Source organism: Mustela lutreola, chromosome 11 (genome assembly GCF_030435805.1).
Source record: "Mustela lutreola isolate mMusLut2 chromosome 11, mMusLut2.pri, whole genome shotgun sequence".
Lineage (NCBI taxonomy): Eukaryota > Metazoa > Chordata > Mammalia > Carnivora > Mustelidae > Mustela > Mustela lutreola.
This window is the reverse complement of record NC_081300.1, coordinates 86,191,446-86,219,289: the sequence shown is the minus strand read 5'-3', so window position 1 is coordinate 86,219,289 and position 27,844 is coordinate 86,191,446. Positions and strand designations below refer to the sequence as shown.

Here is a 27,844-nt window from a genome sequence, read left to right as displayed (position 1 = left end):
CACACACACACACATACACGGGCAAGTAAAACTGGTGAAATTCGAATAAGATCAGTGGGTTAGATCAATGCCAGAATCCTGGCAGTAATACTACACTAAAGTTTTGCAAAATTTACCACTGGGGAAAAATAGGCAAAGGATACATGGGATCTCTCTGCATTTTTTTTTTTTTTTACAACTGCATAGGAATCCAATTACCTCAATAAAAATGTCAACTAAAAATATTTAAGTATATAGCAAAAAATAACTGATACAGAGTGGTAATATTTTAATGTAACTTGTTAGCTTAGTTTTATAAGAAAACAGTAACTGGATATATAACTGATGCTAACAAGTACTATTATTAGTATGGTGCATTATTTTTGCCTAATTTCATCTGCATCTGACCAAACATTTCTCAACTGCATGCAACAGTTATTCCTTCAACAGGCTAGTTAGAAATGGGGGGGGGGGGGGGTGTGACAAAACCAAACATGAAAAAGGTTAATACTGTTAACAAGCACCCTTTTCCATGTCTTAACATCTCTGAAATTGGACTGTTATTTTACAGTTGACAGCATTTTTTTCCTTAGTAGTGCAAACATATGGTTCATTTTAAAGATTTTATTTATTAATTGAGAGCGAGAAAGCCTGAGAGAGAGAGAGCACGAGTTGGGGTGATGGACAGAGGGAGAGAGAGAAGCAGACTTCCCACTGAGCAGAGAACAGACAACGGGACCCCTGTATCATGATCTGAGCCAAAGGTAGACGCTTAGCCGAAAGAGCCATCCATATGCCCCAATAATGGTCCATTTTAAATCCACAGTCTCAGATGAGCTGAAACACATTACATTAAAATCTGAGCTCTTTTAAAGTCCAAATATATATTTAACTACATTTCGAAACACAAAATAATTTTGCTTTCTACAGTTCACGTATAAGCCGCCATTATCTTGAGTTTTTAAATAACATATAGTTAAATTAATCTCAGCTAATAAATAAAGACTATAACAGTGTTTTCCAAAACATACCCCTCAGGAATCTTAGTTTTTGAAAATATCCTTTTTTTGTGAAAGAGTTCCGTATATAAACGAGTAGGAAAAACACCATCCTACCCATTAAAACCTACATTGCTCAAAGTCTACAAAATCACTTTTCTACCAGCATTGGAAACTTTCAAAATGACAAACACAAACCAACAATTCTGTCTAGGAGAATGTATACAGTGTTCCTGAAATGTTCCTTAGATGACCTAAATGTTTCTAAATGTAACTTTATTTTATTTTTTTGTTTTTGATTATTTTTATTTATCTATCTATTTATTTAGACAGAGCAAGAACACAAGTAGGCAGAGCGGCAGGCAAAGAGAGGGAGAACCAGGCTCCCCGCCAAGCAGGAAGCCTGATTCGGGGACTCAATCCTAGGATTCTGGGATCATGACCTGACCCAGAGGCAAGTGCTTAACCAACTGAGCCACCCAGGTGTCCCTCTAAATATAATTTTAGATGCCTCACCTTTTCACTAATTCTATGTTCTAGCTGTTATGAGATCCTTGCAACAGCTGATATATAAATTGACTGATTAGTAGTTTGCTAAATTCTAAAGTATGGGAATAATAAGAGTTGGTTAGTAATTTAAGACTGACCACAAACAAGGATTTCAACCCTTCTTACTATTAATACAAAAAAGCCAGTACTAACAATCATTAAGCAATTTAGCAAGTGTCTTCAGACCCTGAGATGAGGACTGAGCATAGTACCAACCAAGGTTGCTTTCTGAGAGGTAGCAGTAAATAAAATATCATTAATTTTAGTTTGAACATTTATGGTTTTAATCAGATTAAAATGTACCCAATTATACTCTTACATAATCTGAATTTACTCACTCTAAGAAGTCTGCTTTTGTCAGGTAGTTTCATGCACCATTATTTCTGGGATAATACCTATAGCTAAGCAGATTATCATTCCCAATACTTTATTCAACCCCTGGTTAGAATTATACACCCATGTTCCCTGCTGCGTGACTTTACAATGCCTCCCACTGTGGGAGCTGCGTATTTCCTGACCCCATTAATTTTGGGCTTGGCCATATAATTTACTTTGGCTAATAAAACTGGGAGGAAGTATCAGTGTGCTAATTCCCAGATAAAGCCTTAAGAGACACTGCATGTTTCTACTCACCCTTCTCATATTCCTGTGAGCCTATATGACAAAAACATGTAGCCCTGTACCCAGATAGCCAATGCCTCTCAGCCCAGGCCCCAGAACAAAAACTTGTGAAATAGTTTTTTCAAACTATTTTCAAAAACTTGTGAAATAGAAACTGAGCCTGGCCTAGATAAGCAAAGCCTATAGAGGAAATGCACCAACTCAAAAACCCATATGAACAAAAATAAATGTTGGCTGTAATTCACTGAGATTTTGGGGTTATGCAGCATCCAAAAAAAAAAAAAAAGAAAAAAGATGGGGCGCCTGGGTGGCTCAGTGGGTTAAGCCGCTGCCTTCGGCTCAGGTCATGATCTCAGAGTCCTGGGATCGAGTCCCGCATCGGGCTCTCTGCTCAGCGGAGAGCCTGCTTCCCTCTCTCTCTCTGCCTGCCTCTCCATCTACTTGTGATTTCTCTCTGTCAAATAAATAAATAAAATCTTTAAAAAAAAAAAAAAAATCTTAAAAAAAAAAAAACAAAAAACAAAAAAAAGAAAAAAGAAAAAAAAGCTATACAAGGAAAGTTATTAAACTGAATAAAATTTGTATTATACACAGAATGCTTATCTGCATTCTTGTCACTGATGCCCAGAAAAGAATATTTAAGCCACCCCATATACTGCCTTGCCCTGTTAGTTATTAGAATAAGCTAGGGGCACTTGGGTAGCTCAGATGGTTAAGCATCTGCCTTCAGCTCAGGTCATGATCTCCAGTTCCTGGGAGGACTCCCAGCACAGCAAGGAGTCTGCTTCTCTCTCTCCCTCTCCCTCAGCTTGGCTCTCTCTGTCTGTACCTCTGTATGTCTCTCAAATGAATAAATAAAAATTTAAAAAAAAAAAAAAAGAATGAGCTGGAAGAGTCATATAGGGATGCTGTTTAAATTCAAGTTGCACTGGTCACTAAAAACCCAACTCTTAATACTAAGCAAGACTATCACTGAGCAAAAATAAAACATTCTTCACCATGGCAGGTGTCTCTTTAGTATTAAAACTCAGACCCAGTGATTTATGAATAAAGCCCACACATACTACTTAAAAGAGAAGGAACCATTTTTATCTAACAAGTTATAAAACGCTTTATCAAAACAAATACTCAAGAATAAAGAGGTTCAGACATCACAGATCTCCAGGAAAGTCTAGAAAAGGGTTGTTGATCTCTTGAGGAAAGATGGGTTTCCTGAATTTGGTAGGTTATCAGGTTCAGGCTCAACGGCAGTGAGATGTGAATTTATTTTTCCCTTATCTGCTCTACAGAAAGAGAAATGTGACTATGTAATGGGCCCTTGTTGGGTACATCTCAAACACACATTCTTCTTTCCCTAACAGAACCCTAACCTGGAGTGTACTCATTCCCAGTTCTAGTTTAACCCAAATCCTGACCAAAGAAGAGCACACTACCCAAGGCAGATCAATCATGGACATACTATTCAACTGGGACTTCTGTTAAAGCCATCAGGGAACTCATCTTAAGAGTGGAAGGCCCCAAGGCAGGACTACCTGGACTTTTCAGTCACTGCACTAAAGAAGCCTCATTCCTAGTTAACCAAATATTCAACTAGCAAAAATTGTTAGAGTAATCAGGAAGCAAATGTGAAATTAGAATTAAAGGTATTACCAAAGTGCATAGCCATCATTCCAAGAAAGGCAGACTCAAAAAACCCAATCAATTTTCCTCAACTCATAATAAATGAAGGAGTCTTTGTCTTTAAATAACCAAAGGTGGAAAACAGCATAAGAATATGCTTAGCTCAGTGGATAAATTATTTTTTCAGTATGTAAGTACATCTATCACATTCCATTCACTGGGCTAGTCAACAGTGATTGTTATTTAAGAAACAACTGTAAATAACAATTATTTAAGAAACAATAAAATAGACTGCAAAATGGAGAAATTCCATTCTTTGGTACATACTCAAGAAAACTGAAAACATGTTCACACACACAAACATGTACACAGATGCTCCTATATCAGCATTATTCATAATAACTCAAAAGTGGAAACAATTCAATATTCACCCCTGAGGAATAGATAAACAAACTGGTATAATCCATGCAAAGGACTATTTGGGGCCATAAAAAGGAAATGAAGCACTGATATGTGCTACAACATGGATGAACCTTGAAAACATTATGCTAAGGGAGAAAAGTCAGACACACAGGCCACATTTTGTAGGAGTCGCCTTACAGAAGAGATGAATCAGTAAAAAGCAGGTTAGTGGCTTAAGGTTGGGGTAGGGGATAAGGAAATGGAAAGTGACAGCTAGGACCCATGGATCTCTCATGGGGGGAATGAAAATGAGATGATGATGGCTATGCAACTAAAAACAGTGAAGTAGATAGGAAAGGTTGAATTTTATAGTATGTGAATTATATCTCAATAAAATTGGTATTAAAAAAGAATAAAAGCTTTGAACTGTTCAAATCTTTATTATTCATTGATTTTCTCTGCTATGCATTTTTTTTAAAAGATTTTATTTATTTATTTGACAGAGATCACAAGTAGGCAGGCAGAGAGAGAGGAGCAAGCAGGCTCCCTGCTGAGCAGAGAGCCCAATGGGGTGCTCGATCCCAGGACCCTGGGATCATGACCTGAGCCGAAGGCAGAGGCTTTAACCCACTAAACCAGCCAGGTGCCCCTCTGCTATGCATTTTCAAGTGAAGAGAACAGATTACTTATTACTTATACAGGAGGGTGTCTCCTTCCTCCAACTCAGTTTACGTTGTTACAGATTCCTGAGACATTCGTGTTGTAAAAGGATGAGAAATAAAGAGCCAAGTTACATACTTTCCTTAAAAGAGTAAAAAAGAGACACCGCCTAGCTTGCACATTCATGTGAATTAGGTTAAATTACTTGACTGTGTAAGTCAGAAGTTCTGGAATATGAAACAAAATGTGTTAATTGGGTAAGTCCCAGCCTCTGCTTTATACAATTAGCCCAATGTTACAAAACAAGTATCCCTTGTTGTCCAAATCTATTCAGCTTCTGAGTCTGAAAAGTGAAAGGTCAGACAGGGAGTGATAACCGAACTGTCCTTTAGTCAGAGAGTCTCAGTATTTGACTACCCAGCAATACCCAGCAATACAACTTCTTTCTTCAAAGCAAAATAAGCATCAACGTAAATACCTTTCTGTTTTCTGCTTTCACCAGATGTCTGGGTGACTCAGTCGGTTAAGTGGCTGCCTTTGGTCATGATCTCAGGGTCCTGAGATGGAGCCCTACATCAGGCTCCCTGCTCAGTGGAAAAGTCTGCTTCTCCCTCTCCCTCTGCTGCTCCCACTGCTTGTACTCTCTTGCTCGTGATCTCTCTCTCAAATCAGTAAAATCTTAAAATATATCTACCTTTCTATTTTTACTACTAATCAAGAACCTGAGTCATATAACTATTGGTTTGTACGTTGAAATGTGCACAGTACTATTAGACATTTATGGCAAAATATGAGTTAATTGTTTTATGTCCTAAGCTTCTATCATGCCCCAATATTATCTTATCATTATGAAATAGTAACTCTAAGGATCTGCAGGTTCAATTAATTCTGGTCACCAACACATACTGTCTAGGTCTCTTCTGCTGGACTATTACAGTACAAACAAAAAATAAAGCACAGCTACCACCTGTGATGAAATGAAGAGCTCAATTTTTGAAATGATGGGTCACACTCACAGACAGGAAGTTAGTACTTTTTAGGTAGAGTAAGAAGAGAGAAATAAGTCATAAAGATCCCAATGATCTAGTTGACTGATACAAATAATAATGCCAACAGGTACCATAAAAAAGTTATACACATGTACAAACAAAATGTCAGAAACTCGTGTTCCTCAGGCTAGGATAGTGGCAGAACATTAAAATACACCCCCAAGAAGCTACAGATGGTGGGGGAAGGGAGAAAGGAACCTTACCAATAGCTTATAAAATGTTCCTATAAAAATGTTCCTGAACAAATTATTTTTCAAAAATAGTGAAAGGGGAAAATATAGTGCTGAAGAGAGAGTTCTAGCAAACATTCAGTTACTGGAAAAAAAACACCAAGGAGGTTTTTTGTTTGTTTGCTTTAGTTTTTGTTTTAAATACAGAAGAGCTTGCTGACCAGTGATTTGGAAGCTGGAGGAGGCAATACAACATACACACACATCCACATACCAATCAACTATGCACTATGCACTGTTCCTAACTTGAAATATATTGAATTACATCCTCAAACTAGTAAGTAAGGTTCTCAACATGGTCTATGCCACATTCAATAGCGTTCTTATGGTGATGGATTACAGTTCTACTAATGCATGTCTGGGTCCACGGGGAGAGAGGTACCTATAAATTATATAGTGACATTTCTGTAGATTTGCATTAGGAACAAAATATGTCTGTTATCCCAGTTCACTCTTACAAAACATTATTTCCTGTTCTATCTATTCTTGACATAATCCTTTGTAATCTGAAAGTTGTCAATAACTGTCTCCTTCCTTGCTTCTATTCTCCCCTGACATTCATTCGTATCAACTCCACTGAGAATGTTCTGATGAAGATCATGGATGGCTCTCAAAGCCAGCATCCCTGTAGTTCTTATATAACTTGACCCTCAGGAGTGTTTGGCAGTTTCTACTCCTCCTTCTTGAAACTTTCAACTTTCAGTTTTGTTGCCACAAATCACTGGTTTCCCTCCACCACAGTGGTTGTTCCTCCTCAGTCACTTTTGCTGGCTTTCTTCTGGGGTCCCCAGGGTACTAGCTCTCCTCTTCTTCTCAATCTACACAATTTCCTCCATTTTACAAGTCCGGTGGTTTGAAACACCTGCTCTCTACTACTTAATACTTCTCCATTTGTCCGTGTCCTGCAACTCCAGAGTCATTTATTCAGTTGCTAATTTAAGATCTCCAGTTGGCTAATAACAGGTATCTTAAACTTCAAATGAATAAGAGGCACCTGGGTGGCTCAGTCGGTTAAGCAACTGACTCATGAATTCAGGGTGGTAGGATCCAGCCACATTCAGAGGAGAGTCTGCTTGTCCTTTTCTCTCTGCCCCTCCCCCAACTCATGCTTTCTGTTTCTCAAATGAATAAAATAAAGTCTTTAAAAAAAATCTTAAATGGACGGGGCGCCTGGGTGGCTCAGTGGGTTAAGCCTCTGCCTTCGGCTCAGGTCATGATACCAGGGTCCTGGGATCGAGCGCCGCATCGGGCTCTCTGCTCAGCAGGGAGCCTGCTTCCTCCTCTCTCTGCGCCTGCCTCTCTGCCTACTTGTGATCTCTGTCAAATAAATAAATAAAATCTTTTAAAAAAATCTTAAATGGACAAAACAGAAACTCTTGGCTTTTCTCAAAAAGCTTCTCTTCCCCAGTTTTTACTACATCAGTAAAGGCATCACCCTCTGGGTACTCAAGTTAAAATCTACAACACAAGTAAATCAATCATACCCCCCAAACATATCCCCAAATCCTTTCACCTCCATCTCCATTATAAGCATTCTGGCTCAACTCAATTTCTACCCTGAACCACAGCAACAGTCTTAACTGGTCTTCCTTACTTCCATCTCTTTCCCCCCCCAACACACACACACACACACACTCTCTCTCTCTCTCTCTTCATGTCTAAACAGCACTGTTGCGCCTGTGTTTAAAAATCCCCCAGTGGCATTCACCACAGGGATAAAATCCAAGCTCCTATATACCCATCTGACCAAAATCTTATTCTTTTTCCTGAATCACCCCAACTCAGTGCCCCACACCCCATGCCTTACCAATACAAACACTACGATTCAGCCTCACTGGCCACCTTTCTGTTTCTGAATACTCAACTCATGTCCACTTTAGGACTAATCCTTCTGCTTAGAATATGTTTCCTCTGATCTTTGCATAGCTGACTCTTGCTATTCAGACATCAGCTTAAATGTCACCTTCTCAGGCAGTTATTTCCTGCCTACCCAATTTCAGTCATCCCATCACTGTATCATTCTATATTAATTCTGTGCTTAGAATTCATTATTGGTATCTTCCCTGTTTACTGCTCCCTACAGCTAGACTAGAGCAGGGGCTTGACACCTTGTTCTAGTAAACCCCCAGCACCTAAAACAGTGCCTGACATAAATAGAGCACAGTAAATATTTCAAATGACTGAATAATTGGAAAGTAGGAACACTATGAGAGGACTGATAAAATAATCTCATTTCACAAATTCATTTCAAACACATACATAGTATGACACATTTGTTTAGTATGTCATTTGATTTTTTTTTTTTGAAGATATTATGTTGAGCTCTTCAAGTAGATTTTTAATTGTATTGAAGGCAATGAAATGTTACTATTTTAAACTGATGAAACCACCCACAGTCTCTGGTTTACTTACATAGCTGCTCTTTCAATTTAAAATAGTTGCCTTAGAATTTAAAAGCCCGAACATGTTTTATCCTATAAAGACTCTGGAGAGTAAAATAGTGAGTCAGAGATGTTTTTTGCTTATTTAGTATATATAATTTAAGATGAGAAAGAGAAGTCTTAAAATTAGGAGTTTTAAAAACTTGGCAGGAAGGCAAACAGAATGTCTTAAGAATACAATCACAAAGTTTTCAAGAAAAATAACCTTTTTTTTTTTTTAAGTTAAAAAATGGTTTGGGGAAAGCTGGTAAAACGGAATAGAATTAGTAGAGTTTTGAGCATTTCATTGAGCCATTTAAAAAGTTTCTAAGCCAGTTCTACAGTAGCTCTTGGAATGGATTCCATACTTTTGTTTGCCAGATAGAGGGCAGGACAGAAAATCCAAGGGAGTTCACAAGGGTAGAAGTGTGGAGGCTTCCTTCAGGCCCTCTTCTGGGTGTTTATATTGTGAAAGCAAACTCTGTGGTTAAGCTTGTGGAGTAATTTAGTGTGTTTAAAACTTAAATCTCAATGGACTTTTCTAAGATTTCTCTTCAGGCTCAGGAAGAAGTGAAATAGGATTCTGACACAAATAAGTAACGTAAGTTACTCATAACTTAAGCTACTCAATGCCTGCACAGAGAGCCCTGAGCTTCACTATGCACAGAAGCAAACAGATGGAAAAAAGGAGAAAGGGAGACTCCAGAAACAAAAGAAACCAAAAGAAGATATAACACTGATTTCCATGCTAACTAGAGAGAAAGGAAATAAAGAAAGAAAAAGACAAATTTAGTTAGCCTAACAGAAATATCCATTAGGTTTATTTTTTAAGGCAGCCATTTGAATCAGCTTTTAATCTAACAAAAAAGTAGTGCTGATATTCATAACTCATGTTCCACAGCAGGGCACTGGTCTTCCTCTTCTCCTGTAACTACATACCATAAACCTTGGGTGTGTGCCCTTGCTTTGAAATTGCCACAGTAAACACAAAATGTATTCCTTTTAACTGTTGAGATAAAGGGGATAAGCTCTGGTTTGATAGAGAGTGATATATATATTTTTTAAGGCTTTATTTATTTGAGAGAGAGAAAGACAGAGAATGGAGAGTAGGACAACAGAGAGAGACAGAGGGAGAAGCAGACTTCCCACTGAGGGAGAGCCCAACAGGGGGCTTGGGATCATGACCTAAGCCAAAGGCAGACGCTTAACCAACTGAGCCACCCAGGCGCCTGAGAGTGATTTTTTATAGACTGCTGAATGTCTGGTGACAGAAAAGAGAAAGCATTATGCATGCCCCCCATACCAAACACGGTGTAGGGGGGAACCACGAGAAACTTCAAAACTAGTCTTACCCATGAACACTGGAGTGAGTTAGAAGGTGTTTTTACATGTGTCCAAGAGTAGCTTCAGACCTAGACTATCTACCACCTCTTGATGAATAGAGCAGCAAGAACCTGGTAAAAGAACATTACTAGCAAGGCCTTGATAGAGAATCTCAAGCCTGCTCTACTTGGCACCGTAAACAAAGTTGTACTTGCAGTGTCTAACCTTGTTTTCTCCAGAGGCTACTTTCTAATATACCAGGATCAAGATATAAATCTCAAGGAAAAGGTCTGAGAAAGCAGGCCAAACCACAGCCATTTAGGATCAGCTCTAGATCTTAAAGTCTTAGAATGAAGTTGAAGACTACAGGGATGTGTGTGGGTCTATAATGATTCTCAAAATCACAGAACTAAGCTCAAATTAAAGTCCTTCAACATGGGAAGCTTCGCCCAAGGCAGGTGACACACCAGCACTGCTATTTCTCGTCCAGTCTCAATGACTTAGAACATTGGTACCATTAAGAGAATGGCAAGAGTTTATTTTAACTAATTTACTTGTCTCCCTACCCCACCAAGTAAGCCTCCTTTACAAGTATCAGAATTGTTTATTACTTTAATCATCCAACATATTTTGCGTGGACTTGTAAAATTAATCTATATATTTAAGATTAAAGGAAGACAAATGTATAGCTTTCATAACTACTTTCTGATTGTTTCATTTCCAAAGTCATACTAAGAAGATTCCAAAGGAAAAGGCTAGATTTCTTTTTTTTTTAAACGCTAGATTTCTTACACGTGCTTTAAAATTACTGTTCTTCTAACATATCTAATTACATCTAAAGTATAAGGAATAGTAAAGAAAGTAAGCAAACAGTAAGGATAAAATTCTAAACAAACTGGTGCAGAAACTACTCTTTATTACCTCTATATGATAAATAACACCAGTAATCAAAAAATGAGCAAGCTATAGATGATTTGTATGACATCCTATTTTATTTTTTTAACCACCTTCTGGGGCTCAGGGCATAATATGAACTTGGTTACCGTGTAAACATTTTTACATCAATAAAGTAAAACTAAAGCTAAACTTACATATATACCTCTCATACGGGGTACCTGGGTGGCTCAGTGGGCTAAAGCCTCTGCCTTCGTTCGGGTCATGATCGCAGGGTCCTGGGATCAAGCCCCACATCGGGCTCTCTGCTCTGCAGAGAGCCTGCTTCTCTGCCTACCTGTGATCTCTACCTGTCAAATAAATAAATAAAATCTTAAAAACAAACAAACAAACAACCCCCCCCCCAAAAAAAAAAAACCCTGTATCTCTCATACTCACTTCCCTCCAACAAAGTTACCAGAAATGGGATCATAACTCTAAAAAGCTTTACGGTGTATCAAACCATCTAAGCCAGTCTTCTAAGGTAAAAAATAGTTTCATGTAATTAGTACCAACTTCTACAAAGCTATATCCAATTGGCAGGGCAGTTTCCTAAGCTACTGTTTAGGTAGCTACTAATGATTAGTGAGCCACCACAGAAGCAGTGGAAATGGGTGATCTGTTTACCCTAGCAACTGCTTAAAAGATCTGGGGCCAGTGTGCACCTGGATGGTTCAGTCAGTTATATGTCTTGATTTTGGCTCAGGTCATGATCTCAGGGTAGTGGGATCAAGTCCTATGTCAGGCTCCCCGCTCAGCAGGGAGTCTGGTTGAGTTTCCCCCTCCCTATATCCCTCCCCCTCATGCACATGCTCTCTAAAATAAATAGAGCTTGAAAAAAAAGAAAAAAGATTTAAGGCAGTTAAATTACCAATATGTAGCAAATACAAGTAAAATTATGACTTTCACTTTAAAAATCCAAAAACTGGTCAAAAACCAGAGACTAACATATTCTGTATGATATTTCCATATGGCACTGAGACTATGTCCAAGAAAATGTCTGGCTTGTACAGGCATTCTAGTTAAGCTGTGAACTACCTTGACTAGCAAATGATACATATGGTCTATACCTTTTGGGACTAGGAAAACCCTAGTTAGCTTAGACTCCTGAAAACAACTCTGGGTTATAGGCTCTAAATTTTCTCACACATACCATCCCCTTAAAGTTTTCATGTCCTCAAAACGTACCACTTCTTTATGACAGCTACTGCTTTATAAATCCATATCTAGTGTGAACAAATTTTATCTAAAAATCTATGACTGAAAAGTTGTTGACAAAAACTCAGTGAAAATAACCATTCTTAACAGTGTAACAGATACATACAAGCAGACACCGGTCAGATGCTTCCCTCAGAGCTCAATCAGTGGGCTATGAAAAACCCCAACTTTGCACTTTAGAGAGGCTCTGAAATACTACCCGCCAGTGTGCAAACTTAAATTACCATTAGGCTTGGAGAAACTTCTCTAAAATAACTTGCTGCACCAAACTCATCAGGATGGATGATCAGTAAAGGACAGACAGATGGGGAGCTGCCAAGGAAGCTCCCGTTCCTGGAACCCTTTCCATTGCATTAAGTCTTCTGGAGATGCTCTTATTTTAGATGTTCCAGAGGTTTAGAAATCCTCCCCACCATCCCTATCAAATCTAATTTCTTAGTCTCTAGAGCCATCTGAGTGTTAAGGCCAAAGGAAATCTCAACATATACACATGGTGGAAGTTTATGTCACAGTGTAGAGAAGCCACATGCTGCTATTCCAGACTTCATGGTATGATAAAAAATGAGTCTTCTGATACTGGTCTAATGGTTTCTTAAAGAAACTGTCCCCTGTTCAGTAACACCCTGTATTCATTTTCTATTGTTCCTATAACAAATTACCACAAACTCAGTGACTTAAAACAACACAAATTTATTATCATTCTGGAGGTCATAAATCTGCAGTGAGTCCCACAGGACTAAAAATTAATGTGTTGGCAGGGCTGGTTCCTTCTGGAGGCTCTGAGGGGTAATTAGTCTCCTTGCCTTTTTCAGCTTCTAGAGGCCCTCCTGTACTCTGGCTCATGCCCCCTTAATTACATCACCCCCTCCTCTTGCTTCTACCATCAACTCTACTACTATTCACTTGGATCTCCTGCCTTCTTTTAAGGACCCACCTGGATAATCCAGGATAACTTCCCCCTCTCAAGATCCTTAACTTAATTTCATCTGCAAAGTCTATTTTACCATATTTAGGGTAACAGGAATTAGAATATGGACATCTCTGAGGAAACATTACTGAGCCTACCCTCAACATGTCTAGAGATTTTAAGTTCTATAAAGCATACTTAACCTAGAATGTCTCACTTAAATCTTATGCGATGTTAATCATTCCTATTTTATGAATATTAAGGCAGGTCTAGAAAAGTCAATTTCTCACTCAGTCATATAGTTAGCCAAAAAACCAGGACTGAAAACAAGAGTATATGGTCCTGAAGACAACACACATCACCACATACTGCCTTCTCCTAGACTGTGCTGTTTACAATCATCTCACTTTCTTCCTCTTGTTTTCTTGTACAACTTTTTACCATACCTGAAGTCCAAACAGCAATTTATCAAAGAAAACTTAATTCACACCAGATGTTCCCTCACTTCTTCAGGTCATTGTTCCCTTATAACCTTGGTCATTATCTTATGGTGTCCACTGGGCCAAAAGAAATGCCAAATAGTTCTGTTAGCTCCAAGTATACTAAGTATGTCCTAACAACTTAGCACCTTTTGGGTACTCTCAACTTCTCAAGTTCTGAGTCTTAGAATCAGATTGGAAATTGCCTCCCTTATTTCCTGCTTCACACTGATTTTCATAATACAGTACTTGCTTGGTTACAGCAATGGTCAAAATCCCAGCTTTGCAAAAATACAACATCCTATATAAAGGAATGCAGTGATTTAATGTTGAATTGCGAACTACATTACACCAGCAATTTGCATGATGTCTGACAGATGTTACTGTGTTTCCTGGAAAATTAAAAATATCCTGTGATGCCCATATGATTTTGCTGAGGCACGCCACAGCATACAGGTAAATTATTTGGACCTATGGGGATATGCTATTTGGTATGAAAAATGATAGCTGTATTTCTGGATAATGGGCTAAGACAATATAGAGAGCTCCCTGTCTGTTACTATACATACTGGCATGCCAATTTGACATTTTCTTCTTTATTTTTTTTAAGATTTTGAGAGAGAGAGAGAGCACAAGTGGGGGAGAGTCAGAGGGAGAAGCAGACTCCCTGCTGAGCAGGGAGCTCCATGCAAGGATCAATCCCAGGAGATCATGACCTGAGCCGAAGGTTAGGTTAGTTGCCTAACCAACTGAGTCACCAGGCATCCCATTTGACATTTTCTACTAAAAATACATTCCTTATCACCACCATATCTGCTCATCATATTCTCCTGAGAGAACACGCGAGCAGCTCAAAGAAAGTATCTGTATATAGTAAGGACTTTTATTTATAATTCTCCAGGAGTATGCTGCATCTAAAAGCAGAGAACTTCTGTGTTAAGACAAGTAAGATCCACTAACATTTTTATCTGCCCAAATGAATTTACTTACTCATTAAGATATCACAAGAACACCTGATACCAAACATCAAAAATTCACAAACTTTAAAAATGTACACAATAGGGGTGCCTGGGTGGCTCAGTGGGTTAAAGCCTCTGCCTTCAGCTCAGGTCATGGTCTTAGGGTCCTCGGATCGAGCCCCACATTGGGCTCTCTGCTCAGCAGGGAGCCTGCTTCCCCCTCTCTCTGCCTACTTGTGATCTCTCTCTGTCAAATAAATAAATAAAATCTTTAAAAAATGTACACAATATTAGTAAAGTAAAAAACTCTCAACATAAATTATCTTATTTCCTTATTTTTGTGGTATCATTTTAAGACTGTTAGGAAGAGAAGCAGATCAAAGCACATGGAGAGAAAGTTTCAGAGCTTGATCCAAATGATGCAAATCCATGGATCTTCTAGATCAGAGAGAGATCTCAAACCTGAGGGTACATTAAAACCACCTGAAAGATTTATTAAAACACAGACAATTGGGCCTCACTCCCCCAAGTTTCTGGTTCAGTAGACCTGGGGCAGAGTCAAGAATTTACATTTTTAAAAAGTTCCCTGGTGATGCAGATGCTGCTAGTACAAGGACCATACTTTAAAAGAAATGCTGTTTTAGATAAAATTCAGATATTCATGGCACCAGAAAGCTAGTAATTATGAAAGCTGGTGAGGAAACAAAACTACATTTGAAACTGCAAAATAACCACAAAAACCCACCACAAACAACAACAAAAACACCCAGGGGGAAACAAAACACAGTGACAGTCAGTACTTTCCCAAACAAGAAAACTGAGCCAACTCAAATTGAGCTCCTCATGGTCTGTGCAAGTTATCAATTTACCCTTTACTGACTGCTCTGCGCAGTGAGACAATACATACACGCAGTAGCCAGCTGGGCGGCGGGCAGAGGAAACGAAAGCTCAGAAAAGCCCCAGGGTTCACCATCAAGCATGAGAATAATTTTCCACATCCAGTGGGAGGTTATTACATTTGTAAAGACTTCAGAATATTTGTTCATCCCTCAACTGCTTCAGAATGAAGAAACAAGTAGGTTTTGGTGGTGTTTGTTAAATTACACTCGAATAGATAGAAGTAAATCTAGTCCTGCGGACATAAAATGGAGAAGTATGCAAGGAGGCAGCAGGTTTTTTTGGTTTGGTTTTGTTTGTTAATCAAGGGGAGATGTGCTGTGTTGCTCACCTGTCTTTTACAACACCAACATTTAAAATCAGTAAAACAGTAAATGACAAACAGGAGTAAGAGGTGTTATCAAATCCTTAATCAACTAAATGTCAAATTGTGTTGGCATATTTTATTAAGGCAAGAAAGCATCCCAATACTAAACAAACAAACAGAAAGGCAGTTAACTGGTTCAGTCTAAAATTAGTTAGCCTGGGGACGCCTGAATGACTCAGTTAAATGTCTGCCTTTGGTCATGATTCCAGGGTCCTGTAATTGAGCCCCTGCATCTGGCTCCAGGAGGGAGTTCAAATGCCCAGCAGTCTCCCTCTCCCTATGCTCCTCTTCCCACTCCTGTTCTCTCTCTCAAATAAATAAAATCTTTAAAAATAAAGTAAAATTAGTCAGCCTGGGGGTGCCCTGGCGGCTCAGTCAGTTAAGCATCTAGACTCTGGATTTTGGCACAGGTCATAATCTCAGGATTGTGAGATCAAGCCCCGCACCTGGCTCTGCACTGGGCTTGGAACCTGCTTAAGATTTTTTCTATGACTTTTGGGACTTCAACAAAATCAAAAGCTTCTGCGCAGCAAAGGAAACAGTCAAAAAAACAAAGAGGCCTCTCTGCTCAGCAGGGAGCCTGCTTCCTCCTCTCTCTCTCTGCCTGCCTCTCTGCCTACTTGTGATCTCTCTGTCAAATAAATAAATAAAATCTTAAAAAAAAAACAACAACAACAAAGAGGCAACCCACGGAATGGGAGAAGATATGTGCAAATGACAGTACAGACAAAAGGTTGATATCCAGGATCTATAATGAACTCCTCAAACTCAACGCACACGAAACAGGCAAATATATCAAAAAATGGGAAGAAGATATGAACAGACACTTCTCCAATCAAGACATACAAATGGCTATCAGACACATGAAAAGATGTTCATCATCATTAGCCCTCAGGGAGATTCAAATTAAAACCACATTGAGATATCACCTTACACCAGTTAGAATGGCCAAAATTAGCAAGACAGGAAACAACATGTGTTGGAGAGGATGTGGAGAAAGGGGAACCCTCTTACACTGCTGGTGGGAATGCAAGTTGGTGCAGCCTCTTGGGAGAACAGTGTGGAGATTCCTCAAGAAATTAAAAATGGAGCTTCCCTATGACCCTGCAATTGCACTCCTGGGTATTTACCCCAAAGATACAGATGTCGTGAAAAGAAGGGCCATCTGTACTCCAATGTTTATAGCAGCAATGGCCCCGGTCGCCAAACTATGGAAAGAACCAAGATGCCCTTCAACGGACAAATAAATAAGGAAGATGTGGTCCATATACACTATGGAGTATTATGCCTCCATCAGAAAGGACGAATACCCAACTTTTGTAGCAACATGGACGGGACTGGAAGAGATTATGCTGAGTGAAATAAGTCAAGCAGAGAGAGTCAATTATCATATGGTTTCACTTATTTGTGGAGCATAACAAATATAATGGAGGACAAGGGGTGTTAGAGAGGAGAAGGGAGTTGGGTAAATTGGAAGGGGAGGTTAATCATGAGAGACTATGGACTCTGAAAAACAATCTGAGGGGTTTGAAGTGGCGGGGGTGTGGGAGGTTGGGGTACCAGGTGGTGGGTATTGTAGAGGGCACGGATTGCATGGAGCACTGGGTGTGGTGAAAAAATGATGAATACTGTTTTTCTGAAAATAAATAAATTGAAAAAATTAAAAAAAAAAAAAAAAGATTCCTTCTATGCCCCTCCCTCCTCTTAAAAAAAATAAGTCAGCGTGAATGCCCCAAAGTCTAAGTATCATTAAATTACAGAACTTTGCAAAGTTTATCAATAATGAAAAACTAAATTTCCTTTACTCTTTTTCATTTTATTTATTTTTTTAAAACTGTATTTATTTATTTGAGAGAGAGAGAGAGGGAGTGAACACAGGTGGGGGCAAGGCAGGGGAATTCTACCAAACATTTGAAGATTAATACCTATACTTCTGAAGCTGTTTCAAAAACTAGAAATGGAAGGAAAGGAAACTCTATGAGGTCAGCATTACCTTGATCCCCAAACCAAAGATCCCACAAAAAAGGAGAATTACAGACCAACATCTCTGATGAACATGGATGCCAAAATTCTCACCAACATACTAGCCAACAGGATCCAATAGTACATTAAGAGGACTATTCACCCCGACCAAGTCGGATTTATTCCTGGGCTGCAAGGGCGTTTCAACATCCTCTAATCAATCAATATGACAAGCCACATTAATAAAAGAAAGGACAAGAACCATATGATACTCTCAACTGATGCAGAAAAAGCATTTTTCTTGCATTCCTTTTTGATTAAAAAAAGGAATGCTTTTCAGCACCCCTTCTTGATTAAAACTCTTCACAGTGTAGGGATAGAGGGAACATATCTCAATATCATAAAAACCATCTATGAAAAGCCCATAGGCAAATATCATTCTCAATGGAGAAAAACTGAGAGCTTTTTCCCTAAGGTCAAAATACACCAGGGATGTTCCACTCTCGTCACTGCTATTCAGCATAGTACTACCTCTTCTACCTTGGCTGCAGCAACTTCTTCCTAGACACGTCTTCAAACGTAAGGGAAACTAAAGCAAAAATGAACTACTAGGACTTCATCAAGATAACAGTCGACAAAACCAAAAGAAAATGGAGAAGAGTGGAGAAGATATTTGCAAATGACGTATCAGATAAAGTGCTCGTATCCCAAATCTATAAATAACTCAGCAGGCAGCCTACTTCTCCCTCTCCCATTCCCCCTGCTTGTGTTCCCTCTCTCACTGTGTCTGGAATAAATAAATAAAATCTTTATTTTTAAAAAAAATCGACAAATGTATAAAAATCAGTTTTTGTCCAGTAAATCATAGCTCTCTGCTACTCAGCATTTTGACTCCAAGCTTTATTTTCAAATAAAGTTACTGGTCTCGAGTGGAAACAACATTTGCTTCAAAAAATGTGTGAGATTCTCTTTCAGGCAGAAAAATCTTACTCTTTTTCACACACGGAGGAAATACATCACCCTGCAAAGGGAGTAGAGGTGTACCTGTAGCCCAAGAGCCACACCAGGGTGGAATCACTGTCAGATACTGTACATATTCATTATGCAGATGTCCCTGGAAGGCTGGAAGGTCACAGAGAGAATTCCAGTTTTAAGAGTGAATGTAATTCTAAAAGGCCCAGAGGATAAATCATGTTAACCTAAGCCCACGCGGTCCAACAGAACTTTCTGTGATGATGAAACATTCTGTATCTGCCCTGGCCAATAAGTGAAACACGGTGAGTGCCACTGAATCTATAATTCTACTTAATTTTAGTGAATTTAAATTTAAATAACCACATGTGGCTAGAGTCTACTTTATTGGACAGCACAGGTCTAAGCAAATTCTGGAGATTCCAGTCCCCTTGACAGTGATCTGGCTTAGGCTTATGATACAATTCTGGCCAATGAGATCAGAAGAAAAGGTCTTCCCTGATCTAAAACAAAACAAAGCAAAATCCAAACACCTTCCGCCCCCATACACAGGGAGAAAAGATTCTTCTGCCACTAGATGTGGTCTCGAGGAAGTGATGTCTAGGAAATGTTGCAGCCATCTTGCAAACAGGAGAGCAGCAAGCCTACAGATAAGGCAGATACACTGGAGAGGAGAGCAGAAGAATGGAAAGAATATGGGCCCCTGGTACTATCACTGAGCTGCCCAACCTCTATTATGGAGATAATATTTTCATCTATTTACTTAGGTATTTTAGATATTTTCATTTATTCAGATATTTCCTAAGTACTGACTAGAGATATTGCAATAAGCACAACAGATAAAAAATCCTGACAATATGAATTCAGTAAGTTTTTGTTATGTCAGTTAGGTCAGGACTATTGTTAATGATACTGAAGATACAGCAATTCATAAAAGAATGAAAAAGTGGAGGAAGTAAACTGTCTCTCTCCATACAGCAGTGAAAAAATATATAATGATCAGACATTGATGTCAATTCCAAATTTGCACCTCCAAACAATTATATCCTAAATAATGGGTCATAAGTACTTTGCTAAAAATCATTTTGTTAACATGTATTAAGGACAGACTATGAAGAAACAAACAAATATGGTCAACAGTAAACTAACCACCTGTACACTACCATCCAATGATGAATTTAAGGTATAATTATTAAGGTATTGGTAAAAACAGAGTATTTTTCTAACTTAATTTCTCCTCCATGTATCTCTCTCTCTCTACTGCTTTGTATGAATTACAAAATACACAGTACTTAAGTTACCTAACCGTTCTCAAACCAAAGAACAGTCCCTTAAACATGAATTCTGCTAATCATATAAACAGATTAAATCATGCTTCCAAAGTGAAATAATTTAAATCTGTTTGGTACTCCTAATGAATCAAGATAGCATATCACACCAGAGCTTTTCCCCGCTATATTGTGTTAAAAGACACGCATATCTGACATAAAAAGCAAAACCAAAATACTATCATTTTCAATTTTGCTACCCTTCTGCTCAAAAAAGTATTTTAAAAATATTTCATTACAGGACAGGATTCTAGAATAATGGCAGCAGCAAGGGCATAGTTGTTTTTGACTCCTCCTGAATTCTCCCATAAAAACAAACTGAGCAATCTGGTTAGCAAAACTGAAAATCTACATTTACAACAAAATTAAGAAATAAGGTGTGCTTATGAAACCCAATATACAAGCAGGTAGGGGCCAACTACTGCCTGCTAAAGACCCACGTGCAACTGCCATTCATTTGAGAAGCAGCAGAGGGAAGCAACAAGATATCTGACGAACCTGAAATCAGGAGAACCCCAAAAGAGATGACACGCACTATATGGAAAGTGCAGCCTGACAACTGAGAACAGCAGTTGAAAATAAAAGGAATTTTATACATTCCAACTTATGGGTAGCTTCAAGGAGACTGTGGAGGTCTGAAGGGGATGGAGTACTCTGGCCCTACAAACTCAAAGCTAGCCCATCTAAAGCTCCCTTTCAGGACAAAGCCTTGTTAAGCATCAAAGAGACAAGAGAGGGAAAGGAAGACAGTGGCCAGGATAAACAACGGGAGGAGTAGGGTGGTCAGGATAAACAACGGGAGGAGTAAGGGCCAGGAAAGTACAAGTACAAGCTTACCTCTGTGCAAGTACAAGCTTACCTCTGTGCCCCCAACCAGAAAATTCGGAATAGGGAGCTAGAATCATGAAGCTAGAAAAGTTTTCATGACTCTTTATTTTTTCTAATAGTTCAGGAAATTAATTTCACTTACAAATGAGCAAGGGAAAGCACAGGGGTTGTATCTCAAAGTTACTCAAAGAAAAGGGTGGGGCACCTGGGTGGCTCAGTCATTAAGTGTCTGCCTTCTGCTCAGGTCAGGAGCCCAGCATCTCGTCAGGCTCCCTGCTCCGTGGGAGGGAGGCCTGTTTCTCCCTCTCCTGCTTCCCCTGCTTATATTCCCTCTCCCCCTGTCTCTCTCTCTCTCTGTCAAATAAATAAATAAATCTTTTTTAAAGGGGTTGGGTGGGGGAGGAGGCAGATACCATCCTTAAAGGCAATGAAAGCATACTAGAAAAACATGTCTTTATGAAAATTCTAACAAAATATTTCAAAATCAGCTTTAAAATTTTAAGTAAATGACATAATAACATAATGAAAAAAAAAACAAAAGCAAAGGAATGGAACATAAAAAATACTGAAACATAATTTGAGAAAAATTTTATGAAATAAAAAAACAAACTGGGACGCCTGGGTGGCTCAGTTGGTTAAGCAGCTGCCTTCGGCTCAGGTCATGATCCCAGCATCCTGGGATCGAGTCCCACATCGGGGCTCCTTGCTCAGCGGGGAGCCTGCTTCTCCCTCTGCCTCTGCCTGCCATTCTGTCTGCCTGTGCTCGCTCTCTCCCCCCCTCTCTCTCTGATAAATAAATAAAATTTTAAAACAAAACAAAAAAAACTATATATCGAATCTATTAAGCCCTAATGACCACTACTAGGACACTCTAGTAAATGACTAGATTTTGAAAAACAGCCAGCAAAAACTCTGGCATCCAGGCAAAAAGACCAAATCACTTGTAAGAACTATCAGAATATCTTTAATCCTGGACAGTAATACAATATGGCAGAAGACAACAGAAAAAACCAAATGTGAGCCAAGAATTTATAGGCAGCCAAACTAGTGGGAATAAAACTGTAGGGTCATACAGTACATCGCTTAACTTTTTATGAACCAGTTTCTTTTTATAATCTATTAGGGTTTCCTTTACTTAGTCACTCTATTTAGGGTCCTTAAAATAAAAAGTTATGCTTTCATTTTTTATTTTAGTCTCATCATGTTTCTAGGAGGCACGGTAAGAAAAATTTCTAATGGGGAGGTTTTATCTATAAAGAAAACTTAGAGTGCTTATTATAAGCAAAATATAAAATTAAGTGCTTACATCTCTTCCTAAATAAGGTAAAGGTTACTGAATCCAAATGTTTTCAAGCAGTAACTGAAGTTATTTGTGTTATATATACACACACATGTGTACCATATATAGTAGTGTGTCTGGGTATATATGGTTTATTTTGACCTCCTGAAAAAGTACCACCTGAAACAAAAATCCTATAAAAACTACTAATTTGGGATGCCTGGGTGTCTCAGTTAGTCAAGTGGCTGCCTTCAGCTCAGATCATGATCCTAAGGGTCCTGGGATCGAGAGCTACATCAGGCTCATTGCTTGGCAGGAAGTCTGTTTCTCCCTCTGCCTGCCTCTCCCCTCCACTTGTTCCCTCTTTCCCTGACAAATAAAAAATTAAAAAGAAAAAGAAAAGAAAAACCACTAATTTAAAAAAATTCTTTTTGAACACTTATATCTCTAGACATATTGTCCCCATTAATAAGGAAGCTATACTAAGTTCAAATACAATATAAAACACAGAGTCAAAAAGTCTACTCAGACAGTGCCTGGGTGGCTCAGTTGGTTGGGTCATGATCCCTGGGTCCTGGGATCGAGCCCTGTGTTGGGCTCCTTGCTCACAGGAGAGCCTGCTTCTCCCTCTCCCTCTGCCTGCTTGTGCTGTATCTGTCAGATGCATGAATAAAATCTTAAAAAAAAAAAAAGGGTCTACTCAGTCACTAAGCAAAGTCTTCAAGCTGATGAAGAATACACAGGGGTGCCTGGGTAGCTCAGTGGGTTAAAGCCTCTGCCTTCAGCTCAGGTCGTGATCCCAGGGTCCTGGGATCGAGCCCTGCATCAAGAGCCTGCTTCCCTGCCCCCACCCCACCTGACTCTCTGCCTACTTGTGATCTCTGTCAAATAAATAAATAAAATCTTTAAAAAAAAAAAAAAAAGAACACATAAAATTACCCAGGAAAGACTTGGCTCACCTGTGGAAAACACATCATTTTCCGGATATATCTTTAGCATACTATGCCAAGTAAGTTACACAAATACTTTTATAATTATTAAACAAACTGAATAAATTATATAAATGCAAAAGTCCTTAAATAATAGACTGATTATTAGAACAGGGCTATTCATTTTTTTTTTTTAAGATTTTATTGTCAGAGAGACAGCACAAGTAGGGGGAACATGGGTGAGAGGGAGAAGCAGGTTCCCCACCAAGCAAGGTGCTTGATGAGGTACTCAATCCCAAGACCCTGGGATCATGATCTGAGTGGAAGGCAGACACTCAACCAACTGAGCCACCCAGGTGTCCCTAGAACAGGGCTATTCAAAATGTGATTCAGCATTGGTGCTGGTTCAAAAACTACTGGTAACTGACCTACTTCAAGTACAAAAACAGAATAAATGATTTCGAAACCTTTAAAGGAATTTGGTAATTTTATGTCTGTTCCCTCTAATAATGAAATTGGGGGTGCGCATTTTGTAAGCTTTTATTACTTTTTTTTCCTGATAATTTATTTTAGTGTATTTTACCAAAATATGTGCTCATGACAAATTGGGGGCAGGGAGGAATGAGAAACTGGCACTTTATCAGCAATAGCGTGAGAAGCAGAATCCAACATGCTTTTCCTTAAAAGGGCTAGACAGTAAATACTTTAGATTGCAAACCATAGGGTCTCTGCTCCAATGATTAACCTCTACCATTACAGCATGAAAGCAGTTATAGATGATATGAAAATAAAGGGGTATGGCTGTGTTACAATAAAACTTTATTTACACATACAGTTGGTGGGTCAGATTTGGCCTATAGGCCATATTCACTGATTCCTGTACTGTATAACATTGAAGAAAAATAGGAGGAAGAAGGAGACAAAGCATAAAATTCTCTCAAAGGACAAAAACCTTGGAAAGGTTTTACCAAAGACAGGAAGGGGAAAAGAGTAAGAATTTTAGAATCCAAATCTGAAGAGACTGTTATCAATGTAATCTAGATTTCATTTAGCTATGCCAGTAGTCATTTTTAGTTAACCAGGCTATGGTGGATCCTTGCTTTATTACAGTAAACTACAGTCTTGTGGTGATACTACATAAGTAAGATGCCTTCATTTACACGCATCAGAGCAAAGGATTGAATCCTGATTTATGTGGCAGGGGAGGATACAGTCTGCTTTTACACTTAGCATACAACCAAATCTCCAGTAGATTAAAACAAAAAACCCACATCCTTAAAATCATAACATATAATAAACAATCCAATTTCCCAATAGATTTCTCCTGTCCCTTATTATTTGTGTTATGAAATAGTTTCTGTACCTAATAGGTACAAAGCTCTGTTGGTGGTATCCATTACTGAGGGTGTAAAAATAGGTTTGCCTTTAAAAAAAGTTATATTCTAATGATTAAAATAAGATGCATCTATAAATAGCCAAAATGCAAGGTAAAAATTACATTACTTTTCCTACTAGACCTTAAGTTACTTGAGAGCAGAATTCATGCTGATTTTTCTTTGTATCTCTTCTACTAAGCACATTTTAAAAAGTCAACTATTTGCTGAATAAGATCTAACGGTGGTGGGGGCGGGTGATTCGTATCTGCCTTTCACAGATGATGAAACCAAGGGAACAAGAAATTTCGTAACTGGTTAAAAGTGGATTCAAGACCACAATCCAGATTTCCTGATCCCTATTATTCAGGCTTTCTCACCAGACCAAGATTTCCTCAATATATGTAACAAAGAACAAAAACCCCACCAGCATTCAGACTTCCAACTATCTGAAATAAATAAAACTTTAAAGATATCTTTAATATCTCTCAAGAAAAATCTCTCAAACTGAGGGTCAATAACTAGATTACAAGAGCAATAAGTATAACAGATGCAGAAGGGAAGAAGGGAAGAGCAGAAAGTACCTTTCAAAATATGCTCTGGATCCTTGATACCCAAGAGTTTGAGATACTAAAAAGAAGGTAAGGAAGCCTAAAAGAGAGTTGGGATAAAAGAGAACTGTGAAAGGATTAAGAATATGGCTTTGGGTGGTGGTTCTCGACATTTTCATGTTTTCCACATGGTTTCAATTCTAGAATTTTGGGCACACACTTGAAGGAATTAAGACTTTAAAACAACAATAAACAAGTCAACAATAATTAAAATACTGTACTGTAAAATAATCCCACAGTGTCTATAGAAGCTGTTCGCCATCTTTTTTTATTTTAGGACTCTACTGGGGACCCAAAAGGCTTTTGTTATGTACATTATATATACAGATATGTATTTTAGAATTAGAACTGAGAACATTAAAAATATTTATTTTAAAACAATAATAAGCCCAATACATATGCACATAAATCACATATTAATGAAACATAGGTTTTTCTTAAGTTAGAATAGTGGCACTGTTTTTACATTTTTGCAAATATCTTTAACGTCTGAAGTTGGCTGCATTCTCACATCTACTTCAGCAATTAATCTGTTGCAATAATTTGCTTTGGATGAAATATATAAGAAAAATATAGCCTCACACGAATCTGTAGTTTAAAAAGGGAGTTTGTAAATAGCTTTTCAGAAAATTATGGATATTCTTCTTCAGTACTGAAACAAAGCTCAAAAGATGGTAGTTTCTTAAAGATAACACACAATATGGAACCTGAAACCACATCAATGTTACATTAAAATCTACCGGTCTACGTTGCACTTTGGATCTTTAGTCAGCAATTATTATTTCACTGAGTTATAGAGCTCTTCAAAACATTAACACATTTCCTTATTCAATATCAAAAATTCTTATTTCTTAACATTACCACCGATCTCTTCAGAAAAGCCTTTAAATACTGGGAAGCTCAAATTTTACCATCGGCAACAAATACTATCAGTTTTTTCTTTTTAAGATTTTATTTATTTTAGAAAGAGAAAATGCACGTGCATGGGGGGAAGGGGCAGAGGGAGACTCTGAAGCAGACTCTCAGTCAGTGCTGAGCCCAACATGGGGCTTGATCTCAAGACTCTGAAATCATAACCTGAGCCAAAATCAAGAGTCAGACGCTCAACCAACTGAGCCACCCAGGCGCACCCCTCTCCACTCAGTTCTTTCATTACTCCCCTACCGCAAGTTTCATAGATTTATTAATTCGTGTAAACCCCAACACAATACACCAACATGATTTCACATTTAGAGAGGAAATATTTCCTAGATAAGTGGAAAACTGTGCAGATGGCTTCATTCAAGGCAGCTTTATATAGTGAAACATTTCATTTAGAAGTTTGGACTCCTTTCTTCAGCTTGCTATAATCAACATTCACTGAGTAGAACTTGCTTTAATCACCAACATCCAGTTTGTTCCAGGATTCTGGGTTATTCTTCCTAACCCACTGACATAAAAGCTTGGATGCCTTAGGATCTGACATAACATGGCTGCAGTAGAGGCCTCAGGTCCAGAAGGAGAAAAGATCAAATCTGCAAGGTCTGGCACTAAGTAGTCCCTATGGTAAGGATGAATGACATCCAAAGTCACCCAGAACCTCCTACTTCCGACTTTTCATTTTTGAGAAAATGTCTGCTAAATACCCAAATCAGAATAACTATAATTTTTCTTTCAATTAATCTTTCAAGTAAAAATGGGTGGCTCAGTTAGTTAGGCAACTGACTCCTGATTTCAGCTCAGGTCATGAACTGAGGGTTGTGGGACTGGCCATGTTGGTTCTGCACTCAGCCAGTCTATTTGTTCCTCTTCCTCTGCCCCTCCCCCACATGTGTGCGGGCTCTCCTCTCTCTCAAGTAAATAAATAAATACAGTGTTCCATGAAGAAATCTGCTAGATCAGTATGCAACTCTAATCCTCCAAGTGTTTTTCCTTAAAACCACCTTGGTATATAAATATGCAAAAGTGCCATCTATATACTCCCCATTACCTTATACAGACAAATCAAAGGACACATACTCTTTTACTCTATTTTTTACTTCAATAAGGGCATTCCTTAATGAAATGGACCTTTATTTTTTTTTAACTATTGAATATACGGCAGTGAAGAGTAAAATGGCTACTAGACAATCTGGTGCCAATGCCCTGTTTTGTGCTTAGGCACCAACACTTTATCTACCAGTGCAGCTGTACCAGCAGTACAAATGTTACTAGCACACAGAAAAAGTCAGAATTTCTCAATAATGTTATAAAACGTTTGACCCTGAGGACCCCATGAAAGGGTTTCAGGGTTTCCAGGAGTACAGATACCACATGTTGAAAACTGTTAATCTCTATCATTAATAGTTATCTAACTGATCCTTTTGTGATCTTTCAGGTTTGGTTACTGTTTTCCCCTCGGACTCTCACATATTTAGAAGACAACACTGCTGGACTTTCAACCTATGTTCTACTATGTCTTTCACCTTGTACACACAGTGAACTGTACATTATTCTACAACGTACTGCACAACCAGCTTAGCTCAGCATCTGACTTGCAACAGCCAATATAGTGTGGTTAAGAGCACTGGCTTTAAGTCTGTTTGTCTGGGCTCCAATCCTGGGTTTATCACTTACTAGCAAAGACCTTATACAAATTATTTACCCTTATTTACAAAATGAGAATAATAGTACCTATACGTCTAAGAGTTGTGAGGATTCAACCCATTCAGTGTTTAGCATGGGGCCTGATACAAAAGAAGTACTTGCAAAATATCAGTAATAGTCAAAATATCTCTTTAACTAGAACAGATGTATCCTAAATTGTAGCAAAGAAAATTTTGTATAGCAGTCAAAATTAGGCAGCACTCCCAGGAATGAGCCTAGGCTCTCTAGCAGTTCCCAAACTATCCTGAAGAATCACCTAGGGTGCCTACAAATCTAGATTCCTGGGCTCTACCACAGACTTAGTAGACCAGAAACTTCAAGGAAGA

General features: G+C 38.5%; 1 protein-coding gene across 3 annotated transcripts in view; it reads right to left on the bottom strand.

Moving 5' to 3' along the window:
• Window positions 1-27,844, bottom strand: part of SPPL3 (signal peptide peptidase like 3) — a 146,279-nt gene that overhangs the window by 86,153 nt on the left and 32,282 nt on the right. The window contains exon 1 of one of the 3 annotated variants that reach the window (XM_059140495.1): window positions 10,951-11,057. The exons of 1 other annotated variant lie outside the window; for it this stretch is intronic. In XM_059140495.1, coding sequence (XP_058996478.1) covers window positions 10,951-11,042 — 92 coding nt within the window. In that variant the 5' untranslated portion in view covers window positions 11,043-11,057. Of the gene's footprint in view, window positions 1-10,942; window positions 11,058-27,844 lie in introns of those variants that run through there. One more of the 3 variants, XM_059140497.1, reaches the window with a different exon arrangement.